Source organism: Pteropus alecto, unplaced genomic scaffold, assembly GCF_000325575.1.
Source record: "Pteropus alecto unplaced genomic scaffold, ASM32557v1 scaffold94, whole genome shotgun sequence".
Taxonomy (NCBI): Eukaryota; Metazoa; Chordata; class Mammalia; order Chiroptera; family Pteropodidae; genus Pteropus; species Pteropus alecto.
In genome coordinates this window covers 13,495,848-13,509,062 of record NW_006437736.1, presented here as the reverse complement: position 1 = coordinate 13,509,062, position 13,215 = coordinate 13,495,848, and the positions used below count along the sequence as shown (strand labels likewise).

Below are 13,215 nucleotides of genomic sequence, written 5' to 3'. Positions count from 1 at the left end.
AGGCGGCGGGCAAGAGGAGGCGCCGATAGGGCCGGGCGGGCGCATGTGACCCGGAGCCCCCGATGAGTCAGGAGCCGCCGGCAGAGGCGCACGTAGGAGCGCGGGTGGGGTGCCGATGGGGGTGGGTGGGGTGAAGCAGAGTGATGGGAGAGGGTCTGGAGTCTGGCCCCCCCAGCGCCCACGCAATCTCCTGCCTATGTCCAGACCTCCTGGAAAGTAACAGGCGCAGCCTCACCCAAGAAATCTGAGTCCTGAGGCCCGCACAGCCAGGGTACCCTGTGAGAGACTCGGTGTCTCCCAAACCGGGTCAGACACAAGCGTATCAAAATGTCTCTTTATTAGAAAATAGAGCTGTTCCTAAAACCTCAGCCCTCCCCAGCAGCTCCTCTGCAGCCAACTCTGCCAGCATCCTCTCGGCCCATTCAGGCCTGGCTCCCACCAGACCCGCCTTCATGAAGGCTGCCCCAGTTGTTAGGCTCCAGGCAGAGTTCAGGCCTACCCAGGTGCCCACCCAGAGTCTGGCCCGCAGGCTGTGATGAATCCCCAGGTCTGGGGCAAAGAAAAGGCATCCTCTGCTTCCGGATCAAAGTGTGCTAGTGGTGGCTCCCCTAACTGAATCTTCTCAGGTTTTGGGAAGTGTCTTTGATCCCCTGGAGAAACGGGAGGGAAGTAAACCCTCTGGGCCCCACTGCTTTCCCATAGCTGCCTCTGCCCCATTTGAGGCGCCCAGCTGCCATACTTCCCTGGGCTCATCTCAGTCTCTTTCTGCCTCACCCTGCCCTCCTTTCTTCCCCCATCCCTGTGTTCTGTTATTTTTAGCTTCTGATCTTTAGCACAGGATCTTCCTCTCTTGCCTTCTCTCTTAGGCCCAGCAGCATTCACCACCAACCTCCCCACTCCCTACAAACACCATGTCCCAGATGAGACCCTTCCAGTTGATCTTCACCCTAGGTTAGATGTCGCTACCCAGCCCACACCAATATCTCTGCCTGCCACCCCAATTCTCTTCACTTATTCTTCTGGCTTCCTGATGTATCTCCTAAGCCTTTGCTCAGCTCCTCCTAGGTCCTTCTGGTCCTCTCTCCTCACCCCGAGACACACCTTGACTCCTAACCCTAGTCTCTCCAAAGTTTCCCTTACCTTATCCCCTCCTCACCCACCTCCTCCTATAGCAACTTCTCTCTCCCCCCATCTGTCATCTGCCAGGCCCTTGGCCTCCTCTTCCTCCCCCCTGCCAGCTTCCTTACTATCCTCAAAGGCTAAAACTGCTGCTAGATGGATGGCTGATCCACTTCCGAATCATGCTCAGGCTCAGCCTCCTGCTCCTGCTCCTCCTTTATCCTCTGACGAATCTCCTCAGCCTCAGCCCGATCGTCATCCTCGTAGAAGTCCTTGTCCAGACGTTCCAGCTGTGCCATCTGCACCAGAGCCTCCTGGCGGTAGTTGCTCTCATCTGTACACGGGTTGTCCAGTAGCACCAAGGCTCGAAGCTTGGGCAGGTCCTTAAGCTTGGCAAGCTCCTGAAGGTTGGTTATCATGTTGCCCCTGTTGATGCAGCCAGGAGGGGTTCGCAGGGAAATAATGAGCTTTGGAGGCCAACTATCAGGAAAGGGGCCCTTCGGGGAATCTCCCATGGGCTCCAGTTTCCCTAGAAACACTGCCTCTGTGATTGGCCTGCCAAGCATTGCCAGATTTGCTGCAGAGATGCTGTCCAACCCTACTTCTGTCTTCCTTCTGCCCTTCAAGGAATCCCTAAGTGCCATACTCTATTCTGTAATGTGTCGTATTCATCCTTTTGGAATAGCAAAGTTAGGTCACAATACTGTCTTGTAGTTGCGGAGCAGGAGGGAAACCTCCCTTGCAGGGACAGACTTCTGTGACAATGACACCAAATCAGAGGTTAGAAGCTAGGACCTGGGCCACTGGAGAAGAAATGGGGATCGAAGCTCAACATGGTGGGTGCTATGCTGGTGTTCCCCCACAAAAAGGAACCTAGAAGTAGGGATGGGATGGGGCCTCCCAGCCTGAAGAACAAGTTTCATCTCCTAATGTGCCTCATTGTAGTATACTCTGTGTTATTTTCATATTCTTTCCTCAAGCCTTTATGAAATCAAGTTTAATTTTTTTCTGCCTTTTTTCAATGGAGGTGCTAAATCTCATGCAGTGTTTCTCACTGAGAGCACTACATGCACTTTGTGCTGGACTGTCCTGTGCATTGCAAGAGGTTTAGTATCTTTGGTCCCAGAGGCACCTCCCAGTCATTGAGATAACGGGTCTCTACTACACTTACTTCCAAATATCCCCAGTGAATAGCCACTAAGAAGAGTCCACTATCCCTGTCTAGACCATTAACAGGAAAACAGCACCCTCTTTACCCTACCAAACCAATGTGGCAGAGCTAATTAGCAAGAGATGGCTTCAGGAGTCAGGGCAGAAATTGAGGTTCAAGGTACAACCACCTCTCCCTACTCGGAGATTTTGTTTCCATTGCCTCAATTCCATTGAGGATTTGGCCTTGTTGACTAAGAAGGCAGTTTCCTTATATCTTTGCTTAAACATGCATAAAATCCTCCATCAGACAAGAGTTACTGAAAGAAAATCCCCCTGATCCCCACTGCTCACCTGTCTAGAGATTTCCTTTCAAATATTCTCTCTTCACATCTGAGCACATCAGTAAGGGGATCAACCCCTACAGGTGGAGCTCAGGAGAAGAGAGGCAAGAAATGGGAAGGGGAATTGGGGTCCAGGAAATGACCCCAAGAAGGGAAGTAGAAACTTATATGGGATAGGGACAAGAAAAGAGAGTTGAAGCCAGACTGAGTTCTTTGAGAACTGGGACCATCACTGATTCCTTTAGGTGTTCCTGAAACACAGCAAAAGGCCTGGCACATAACACATTCTCATTAACTATAGATTGAATGGAAGGGGATTCAGGAGTTTCGGGATATGAAGATCTTAGTGTTGCAATTACGACTGAATGCAGAAGGAAAGGAGGAGTGAGGATCAGGATAGAGGATGAGGTGAGAATCTGGGAGTGGGCTAGGATTTGGGGATTGGGGCCAGTGGGGAACACATGGTCAAAAGCTGCTCCTGGTCAGGGGCCTGGAGAGGGTGCATACCTCAGGTTGAGGTATTGCAGTGATTGCATTTCCTTGGAGAAGCCACTCAGAGTTTCAATGTGGTTATCTCGAAGATGCAAGGTAGTGAGATTCTTTAGGTTCTCCAAGCCTTCCACCTTCTTCAGCATGTTCTGGGCCTAGACCCCAGGATACAGTAGATTCATTGGGAGAGGGGTAAGGGTTAGAGAAGGAAGACAAGTCAGAAAGAGGTGCAACGAAAGAGGAAATCTAAGAGACAAAGTGGCAGGGGCGCAGGAGGGGTGTGGAGGTGGGTAGAGATCTGTGTAGAGAGCAAAGGAGAAGCTGCCAATTAAGAGAAAGGTCAGCAGTAACCCCCTACTGACTGCTCAGTCCACCAAAACCACCACTGATTAAGGAGGCAATGCTTTGACCCACCCCTAGGTCTAAGAGCCCCACTGCTCTAGAGCGGAAAAATGAATTCAACTCAAGAGCCTAAATAACTAAACATTTAAGTGACCTTCTTAGCCTAATATCTGTACCTCAGTTATGGCATATTACTCTGCTACATGTATCAAAGCAAACTGTATTAACCCACATTATGTATTATCAGCCCTTCTCAGCGATCAGCACCTTGTCTGTTTTAACTTTGCATTGCCACAGCATCTGGCATCATGTAAGGGCTCAATAAATGATACGAATTATTATGATGATGATAAAGTTAGGAGCACTAAAAGCTAAGCATCCTGGCCGCTGGGATAGTGCCCTCTTCCCTGCATGAACCACCCTCTGACCCAATGAACTACCAGGTAGAGGTTCTTCAGCTTAGGAAGGTTGATTCCAAGGGTACTTTCCAGTTGGTTCCCCCGAAGCTCCAGTGTGTGCAGGCTGATCAGCTTTTGGGGGTCCAGACCTGTCACCAAGCGGATGTTGTTCCCTAAGGAGCAGGAGGGTGTCAGGAGCTCAAAGGGCCACCCCAGATATTCAGCAATGGAGCCTGAATTTTGGCAGCCTCTGTATCATCCTCTCCCTCTAATGCCAGGTGGATATGAGGAAGGACAGTTCCAGACTTAACACCTCTGGGGCCCTGGGGCAAGTGCTCTGGTAGTCCAGGGCCTGAAGGACTTGTCCAACCACCCAGTGATCCACATGGCTAACTACCTGTCCTCCCTCAAGTCTTTGCTCAAATGTCATCTTCTCAATGATGCTTGTCCTAACCAACCTGTTTGAAATTGCCACCTGTGTCCCCCTATTCCTTTTACCCTGATCTACTCTTCCATAGCACATATCTCCTTTTAAATCACTGTATAAATTTGCTTACTGATTTTATTATATTCTTATAATAATTTTATTATATTCTTATAATATTATGTCTTCCCCATCTAGAATGTAAGCTACATGAGAATAGGGACACTCTTTGTTCACCACTATATCTCCAGCACACAGAACTGCCATAATGAATCATAATGAGTGTCTGAATGAATGAATGAATGAATGAATGCAAATTGCTGTGTGGCATAGCTAAGGACCACATGGCCCACTTCTATTGGCCCCAGGCTAGGAAGGAAAAAAGCTTGTGTAGCCCATCCTAAGAACCCACCTTTGAGATCCAGGCTGCCCAGACGAGGATGAGAGATGCCCTCAGTGTCAGTGATCTGGTTATAGGCAAAATTGGCAATCTGCAGGTAGGGCAGTTCATTCAGCTGGGCACTCCGCAGCCGGTTGCTGTCAGCCTTGAGCCAGAGCAGGTGGGTGAGGTAATTGAGTGGGGACAAGTCTGTCAGGTGGTTCTCAGAAACGTCCACATAGCGCAGATGGATGTAGGAACGCAGCAAGTAGATGTCTGTCAGATCTCTAGGAAATGGCAGAGGCCATGGTTAAGGTTAAGAATCTAGCAAGGACTGGCAAAGGTGCTAAAGCAGAGGGCAACATGGAGATGGCTTATGATGGGGAGAAGAATGGGTGACAGATGGGAGGGGCGAGGAGAGGTAAGAGAAGATAGGTGGGTTCTTAATGGTGGGCAAGGACCTACTGTCTGTGTAGGGCCAAGATCTTACACTCTGAAGGATGAGTAAGAGAGTCCAGCAGGTATCCCTCCAACTCACCCTCACAGCCTTTAATCCCCAGGCCAACTCTGATGCAGGGAGTTGCAGGGCTCCTGAAAAGTAAATTCTATCCTTTCCTCCCCTCTGGCCCAGGATGAGAGAGACCCAAACTCTCAGCCGAAACGCCCACGAATGAGGATGAGAAAGGAGACTGGACCCTACCTCAGGACTCTTCTGGCTCCCCATAAACGCACCTCTCTTTAACCTCCAGCTTCACATAAGCATGGGCTAATCCACTGCCTGTCTTACAGAGCAAAGAAAGCCCTTCCTTCATCATGTCCTCCGTCAGGGGATTGGGCATCCACTGTAGGAGGAAGTGGTATTAGGCATCTCTTTCGAGTCCCACCCTACCCCTTAGCCCTAGGACTCCTCCCTTCATTTCCAAGCTCTCACTTCCTCAGAGAAGTCTTCCATCTCTTTCCTGTCATCCTCCCCCTCTTCCGTCTCCTTCTCATCATCTTCCTTTTCCAGATCATCCTGGTCTGGCTCAAAATCTTCCAGATCATCTTCATCTGACATCTTTCTTTCTTGCTGAAGGCTCTGAAGTCAGATCAGACTGAGTCCTCGTCCTGAGAAAGAAGGGTCTCTTCAGCATCTACCAACCCTCAACTTCCTTACCTTCAATGATGGAGTACTACCCCTCTCACTATCCGGATCTCTTCCCGACTATACTTCTTTCCTCATCCCTGTGACATCTCATTTTGACTCTCAACCTCCACTTCATACTTCCCACCAAGAACCCCTCTCTTTTCAGGATGCCTTCCCAGATCCCTGAGACCTTTCCTGCCCTTCACAGTGGCTCCCACTCTCCTCCAGCAGCTCCATCTCCCTGCCTTCTGGATACCCGTCTCCGCAGTTCTTCCCACCTCCACCTTAAGCTATGTCCTCGTCCTTCTCCAATCTTCCTTACCGACCCCTTCCCTCCCCTCTCCTTTTCATCCCTAACCCCTGCTTATTTCTTCTAACTCACCCACCTAGCTGAGCCCCATTTTCCTGTCCCTTCTGGAACACCAGCCTGACTCAGTCTCTAATCCTCCTACCTAATTCTCCTTCGCAAAGGGGCGAGAACTCTAGTTCTGCTCAACAAGAAGCGATTCCGAAGAGGGTCTTAGCACGGAGAGGGAAGGATTGTTTTGGAAGAGGGGCAAGAGGGAAGGAGGCGTTGTGTACTGTTGTTATGGCAACAGGAGGCGGGGCACTTTACTTTGCAGTTGACAACCGTTAAGAGAAGAGCTGTGGGCTAACTGGACTGCATCAGTAGTCGACAGGTTACAAATCCACTTTCTCAATACCAGAAACCCGGATGAGGGGCGTTAATTGGCCGATGGAATAAAACAGTGGGCGGGGCTTAGAAATATACGCCAGAGAGGAAGAGGAGGCAGGGCTGTCCATTACGTCACCTGAGACCTTAAAGGGACGGGACATCCTTAATACAAAGTATTGTGAATTCAAGAGACACTCAACCCCTGAAGCAAAAGGCTAGGAAGACGAGCAAAAATGCCAAAGTAAGTGGTCTGGTTACCGCCCCCTCCCCCCATCCTCCCCGTTGCATAGGTCCTGCCCATTTGTTATTTTCAGGTAGAGCTTTGAAGTGGAAGTCCAGGCCCAAGGTATTTTAAGATCTGAGTTGGAGTCTTGACAGATCTGCACTTTAGTAGCAATTTAAGATTTCACTTTCTCATCTGTAAAATAGGCTTAACTATACCAATTGCCAGGGATTGAGAATAAATCTAATCTATGCTAAACCGCTGTACAGACGGCTAAACTCAGCTTGGGAGCGTTTCACTCCTCATGTTTTGGACTGATTTGATGCAAACCTTTTGGGAAGAAAATCCAATATGTGCCCACTAAAATACTCCTCACCCAACGTTGTTATATGAATAATCAACAAGAACTGATACAGCCAAACCCAGGCACTCAGGCCTTTGTGACTTGTTGAAGGACATGAAGAGAGAGAAGTTCAAATGCAACAAATGTTTTTGGAGAGTTTGGGCTGAACATTATGTGAGATGCCTTTACAAGTAGTATTTAATCTCCACACAAGTCCTGTGAGACAGACATGTGAAAGAAGAGGAAACTCAGACTCAGGGAAGTTAATGACACAATTCCTGCCTGGGGAAAGGGGGAGATTACCAATCTTGTAGAATCTAATATAAATAAAACAATTAGGCAACAAGGTAAGATATCACGTGATTAATTGTTAAATCATGCATTACAGACTTTATATAACAGGCAAAGTGGTCCAGTGGAAGATGTGGTGGGCTGGAGGGAAATCAGGAAATCAATCCTCTTGCTTTGTGTAGCTTGGGTAACATAGGTAATAGACAAATCTGTTCACTTGGTGTTATGAAACTAGCAGGGGTTTTAAAGTCAGAGACTTCAGGTTCAAATCTGACTCTCCCACTTAATAGCTGTGTGTTCCTCAGCAGGTTTTGTGATTTTACAGAAGTTTAGTTTTAACATTCGTGAAATGGAGATAAAAATATCCACCTCCAAGGATTGTTAGAAGGTTAAAAGAGACATTGTAAATTGCCTTGCATTTAGTTGACCCTCAGGAAACATCTCCCTGCCCCTCCCTACCCTTTGTCTGGTTTCTCAGTACTGGGGTTGTTGTAAGGAATAGGAAAGATTAAATATGAAAGCACTCTGAAGGGTTAGGAGTGCTATGCAAATGAAAGTTATTGTATTATTGGAGTGTGGAGAAGGGAATAATCCACGTGGTGTGATGGAGTCAAAGGGAAAGGATGTGATTTTCCTGGGCTCAGAAGAAAGAGGAAGACACAGTAGGTGGGAAGAAAAAAAAATGTGACATAAGGATTAGGGAGGTATCATTTAGCATACTTTTGTTAAGCAGTAACTCCGGTAGGCTGTGCCTGATGGGCACTCAAGGACAATAAAACACCATCCCTGTCTTCAGGGGGCTTACAATCTAGTGACAGAGTTAAATAAACCAGTAATTCAATATAATGAGACAGATGTTATAATAATGATATCCAATACTTACAGAGCTTTTACTGAGTGTCAGGGGATAATTTTATAGTGCATGTGTATACATAATACCATATATTCAGGGCAGAGCGTCTAGACAGAGGAAACACTTTTGGTAAGACCTGGAGGAGAAAGAGCTCAATGCCTGTGCAAGGAAAACAGGTAGTTCTGTTGGCCTTAACAGTAGGTGCAGTTAGAGGGATGAGGCAGGAGCAGCAGAGCTGCAGCATAGTAAGAAATCCTGACTTATCCCGAAAGCTATTAGGAGCCATCAAGGTGTTATTTTGTGTTCCATTGACAAAGACTGAATCCGCACTGTGTAAGGAGAGCTAGACACTCCATCATCCTCCTTGATGACATCCATGCCCCAGTGGCTGGTCTAGATAAAATCTCCTTCAATTATAAAAGTAATAGGTAATTAAAATAATAATGCAAATTATAGAGAAGTGTATAAGAGGAACATAAAAGTCCATGATCTCCCTCAGCACCACTCTCATTTATTAATAAAGATATAGATTTTTAAAAAAATAAAAGTGGCATCAGTCATACATACTGTTCATCAACTGGATTATTGTCATTTTAATGTAGGGAGAAGGCAAGAGAATTAAAAATGTTAATCAAGCTACATTCAGAGACTGCGACATGCTGATCAGCCCTGCTGCCTGGCCAGAAGGACACCTTCAGAACAAAGGAAGATTTCTACTGGGATTGTTAGCAAACCATTTCCCGCACCTGTAGAAGGGGAAACCGGAACAATAGAGTCTTTAAGTGTCTGCCCTACACAAATAAATCGTTCATTCCCTATGTCTAAAACCATGGGGAACCTATGGATTAAAGGCTGGGAACCGCCAGCAGGCCTTTCAGGCTACATACTCTTCCCCTTCCCCTTCCTCACTACATGCGCATATCAAAGGAAATGGGAACTAAAGAATGATGTATAAACTGAATTCCCTGAATACTCAGGGTCCCTCTCACTGTCCCTCTCTCTCTCTGCCTCTGAGAGGTGACCACACTCTGTGGGTGTTACCCCTTTTCTAATAAGTTTTCCTTTGGACTCTAACTTTGGCGCATGTGTTGATTCCTTTCTATACTCTCTGCCAAAGGACTCTCTTCTCCTCTTGGTGCAGGGCTTGGTCTGCCTCCACCAACTCGGAGGAAATGTGCCCTTTCCTGCATCGATTTAGTAATATGTCTTGGACATCTTTCATATCACTAAGCATAAATCTACCTCTTTTTTGATAGTTGTCTAGTCTTCTATTATATGGCTATATGGTAACCTTTAAACTTCCCTATTGATGGATATTAACTTAAAAAATTGTCCGCATTATAAACAACGCTGCAATAAAAATCCTCATAGATATATCCTTACTCTTCTGCATGAGTATTCTATAGTAGTACTTCTCAAATTTTAATGTGAATAGGATCAGGCAATTAAAATGTACATTAAAACATAGATTCTGACCCCACAAGTGATGCCAATGCTGCTTGTCTATGTACCACACTCTGAGTAACATGGCTCTGTGGGATACAATCTTAGAAAGGGCAATTTTTGGTTCAAAGGGTATATATATACTTAACTTTCCCAATTATAATAGGTTGAAAAATAGATATGTTATTATTTTAACTGGCATTTTTGATTATCGGTGAGGTTGTTCTCTTTATGTGTATTTGTTTGTATTTAACAAAATGCCTATTCATATCCTATTGGATGTGTCTGCTAAGTCATTAATTTTTTAAATTGATTCATAAGAGCTCTTTAGATATTAACTGTGGCAGAAACCACCAGTGCCTACCTAATATTCATTTTTCCCTTCTCCCTAACAGAACTGTTTTTAAACACCTTTATAACATAATTCACACAGTATAAAATTCAGCCATTTAAAATGTACAATTCAATGGCTTTTAATATATTTGGAGTTGTGCAACCATCACCATAATCTATTTTAGAACTCTTTCATTACCCCAAAAAGAAATCCTCTACCGCTGATCCATTACCTCCCAATTCTCCTATCCACCCACACCCCTGACAACCACTAATCTCCTCTCTGTTTCTATAGATTTGCCTATTTTGCACTTTTATATAAATGAAGTCATACAACATGTGCTCCTTTGTGGCTGGTTTCTTTCACTTAGCATTATGTTTTCAAGTTTCATGTGTGTTATAGCACATGTCAGTACTTCATCTCTTTTAATTGCTGAGCAATATTCCATTTTATGGTTTATATTACATTTTATGTATCACTTCATGGACATTTGGGTTGTTTTCATTCTTCGGCTATTATGAATAACGCTGTTATGAACATTTTTGTACAAATTTTTGTGTAACCATATGTTTTCATTTATTTTGATTACATAAGCAGTTAGTATCAATACAAAAATAACACTTTTAGTATCAAAACATTGAATTCTTTGCTATAATGAAGACTATGGAAATTTTATTCTAAAATATTTACAGTATCTAAATATCCGTTCATTTATTTAACTATACACATTGAGCACTTACTATGTACCAGGCATTTTGCTAGGAGCCTGAAATACTATATGCAAAACCCCATAGGAAATTATTTTCATTTGAAAATCTATTATGAATAAAACTTACCTCGGACATTTCAGCTTAGTTTATTGGCAATTTTTCCTTGCAAGTGGAATTGTAAGGAGTGGAATTGCTGGGTCATATGGTAACTGTATATTTAATCTTTTGGGAAATTACCAAATTGTTTTCCAGCGTGTCTGCACCATTTTACGTTTCTACCAGCAGTGTCTGAGGATTCTTTCTCCACATTCTGGCTAACATTTGTTATTATCTGTGTAGCCATCTAGTGGATGTGAAGTGGTATTTATCAAGGTTTTGATTTCCTTTTTTCCTGATGGCTAAAGATGTTGAGTATCTTTTTACGTGTTTATTGGCCATTTGTGTATCTTCTTTGGAGAACTATCTATTTAGACTTTTTGCCTTTTTTTTAAATTGGGTTTTGTCTTCTCATTGTTGAACTAACAGAACTTTTATAATATTGAGGCAACATTGTGCCCAGCTAAAAAACATTTCTCAGCCTCCATTGCTAATAGGTCAGTGACATATTAGTGAAAGCCATTGAGCGAATTTTCTAGAAAGTTCCTTTTTCTTCCTCCCCTTCCTCTCCCTATCTAAAACAGAAATGGGATAGCTGGAGTTCCAGTAACAGCATGGGACCATGAGATAACCCAGAGAATATAAGCCACGTGGTAGGATATCAGAACAAAAGTGGAGAGCAGCGAACAATATTGAAAATATCATGAAGCTTTCATCTCAATCCTAACTGCCTATCTCCAGGCTTATTTTATATAAGAGAGAAAAACTGGTTAAGCCACTGGTTTTGAGGATCCGCGTTGTAGCCAAATACAATTCTTAACTGATTATAACAAATCATCTCAAAATTTAGTATCTTAAAACAACACTTATTGTCAGTTTCTGTGAATCAAGAATCCAAGAGTGGCCTAGCTGGATTACAGAACTGTCGGCTGAGGCTACAGTTATCTGAAGGCTTGACCAGGGCTGGAGGATTTTTCTCCAAGACAACTACTAGACTGGTTGTTGGCAAGACAGATCCTTACCATCTGGGCTTCTCTATAGGGCTGCCTGAGTGTCTTCACAACTTGGCAGCTGGCTTTCCCAGAACAAGTGATCCAAGAGAAAAAGAGACCAAGATAGAAGTCACTGTGGTTTTTATGCCTTAAGTCTCCAAAGTCACACACCATCACTTCCATTTTATTCTATTCTTTAGGAGCTAGTTATTGAATCCAGCCCACACTCAAGTGGAGGAGGATTAGACTCCTCCTCTTGAAAGGATGAAATGATTTGTAGGCACATTTTAAAACCACCACACAAATAACACTTTTTGTCTTTATACATGCTGAAAATATTTTTCTAGTTTGTCTTTTCACTTTGTTATAGTGTCACTTTACAGAAATTTGACATTTGTGTACAGTCTAAACTCAGTCTCTTCTATAAGGCTTCTGAATGTGTGTCTGGTTTAGAAAAGCCTTTCTCATCCCTAAGGTTCTGAAAATATCTTCTCATATATTCTCCTGGGGTGTGTGTGTGTGTGTGTGTGTGTGTGTGTGTGTGTGTGTGTGTGTATTAGTCTTTAATTCATCTGAAATAACTTTTGTATATAGTGTGAGGTAGGGATCTAACATTTTACCAAAAGGGAAGCTGATTTTCTCAACAGCATTTGTTAATTAGTCCTTCTTCCCTACTGATTTGAAATGTCATCTTTATCATTCATATATACATATACTTTCTGGACTATTATTTTCCATTGATCTATATATGTCTGGCTATTTCTGCTTTACTATCACACTGTCATAGCTATTGATTTTTCTATATAAATCATGTATCCTGTTACCTTATTAGTTCCAATAATAGAATAGATAGTCTATCTATTGGATAGAGAGAAGCGGAGAAGTTTAATAAATCTTAAGATGTTAAGTTCTTAAAATAGAAAATGTAGATTAAGTATATATATGTGTATATATACGTGTATATATAGTGTATATATACATACACACACACACACATACACACACACACACATATGGTATATGATTCACTGCAAGCGAAAGAAACTCGAAGCAGAAAGAAGAGGAAGCTGAGGATGGTAAGGGCCTGGAGTAAGAAAGTGAGATGGAGAGGAAAGTTCAACAGAACTCAGCAACTGAATAGACATAGGGTGTGGAGAAGAGTAATATATCCAATATATCTTGCCTCCAGACCTGAGATGATAAATTTCTGTTGTTAAAACTGCCTAGTATTTAGATATGGCGGTCCTAGCAAACTAATAAAAAAAATGTAATAAAATAATGAGATGATGAGTTTTGAATACTTTATTTAAATTATGGTCATACAATTTTATTTTTAATGATGGCTGCATTTAATAACCAGCTCACAGAATTCCTGAAATTAACAATCAGCTATCATGAGCCTGTACTAGCCAGCTCCAGGAGCACACCACTGTGTTTTCCACTGAGTCCCAAATTTCTATTTCCAACCAAGAACTCTCTTATCA

General features: G+C 43.7%; 1 protein-coding gene across 1 annotated transcript; it reads right to left on the bottom strand.

Moving 5' to 3' along the window:
- Positions 1-1,247: 1,247 nt before the first annotated feature.
- Positions 1,248-6,327, bottom strand: LRRC23 (leucine rich repeat containing 23). The gene is made up of 7 exons (XM_025048762.1): positions 6,223-6,327; positions 5,576-5,751; positions 5,377-5,486; positions 4,678-4,931; positions 3,884-4,014; positions 3,120-3,256; positions 1,248-1,545 (listed from the first exon to the last, which is right to left on the bottom strand). Exons 2-7 carry the CDS (start codon positions 5,699-5,701, stop codon positions 1,272-1,274), a joined length of 1,032 nt encoding a protein of 343 aa, XP_024904530.1. The 5' UTR covers positions 5,702-5,751; positions 6,223-6,327; the 3' UTR covers positions 1,248-1,271.
- Between the last annotated feature and the right edge of the window lie 6,888 nt (positions 6,328-13,215).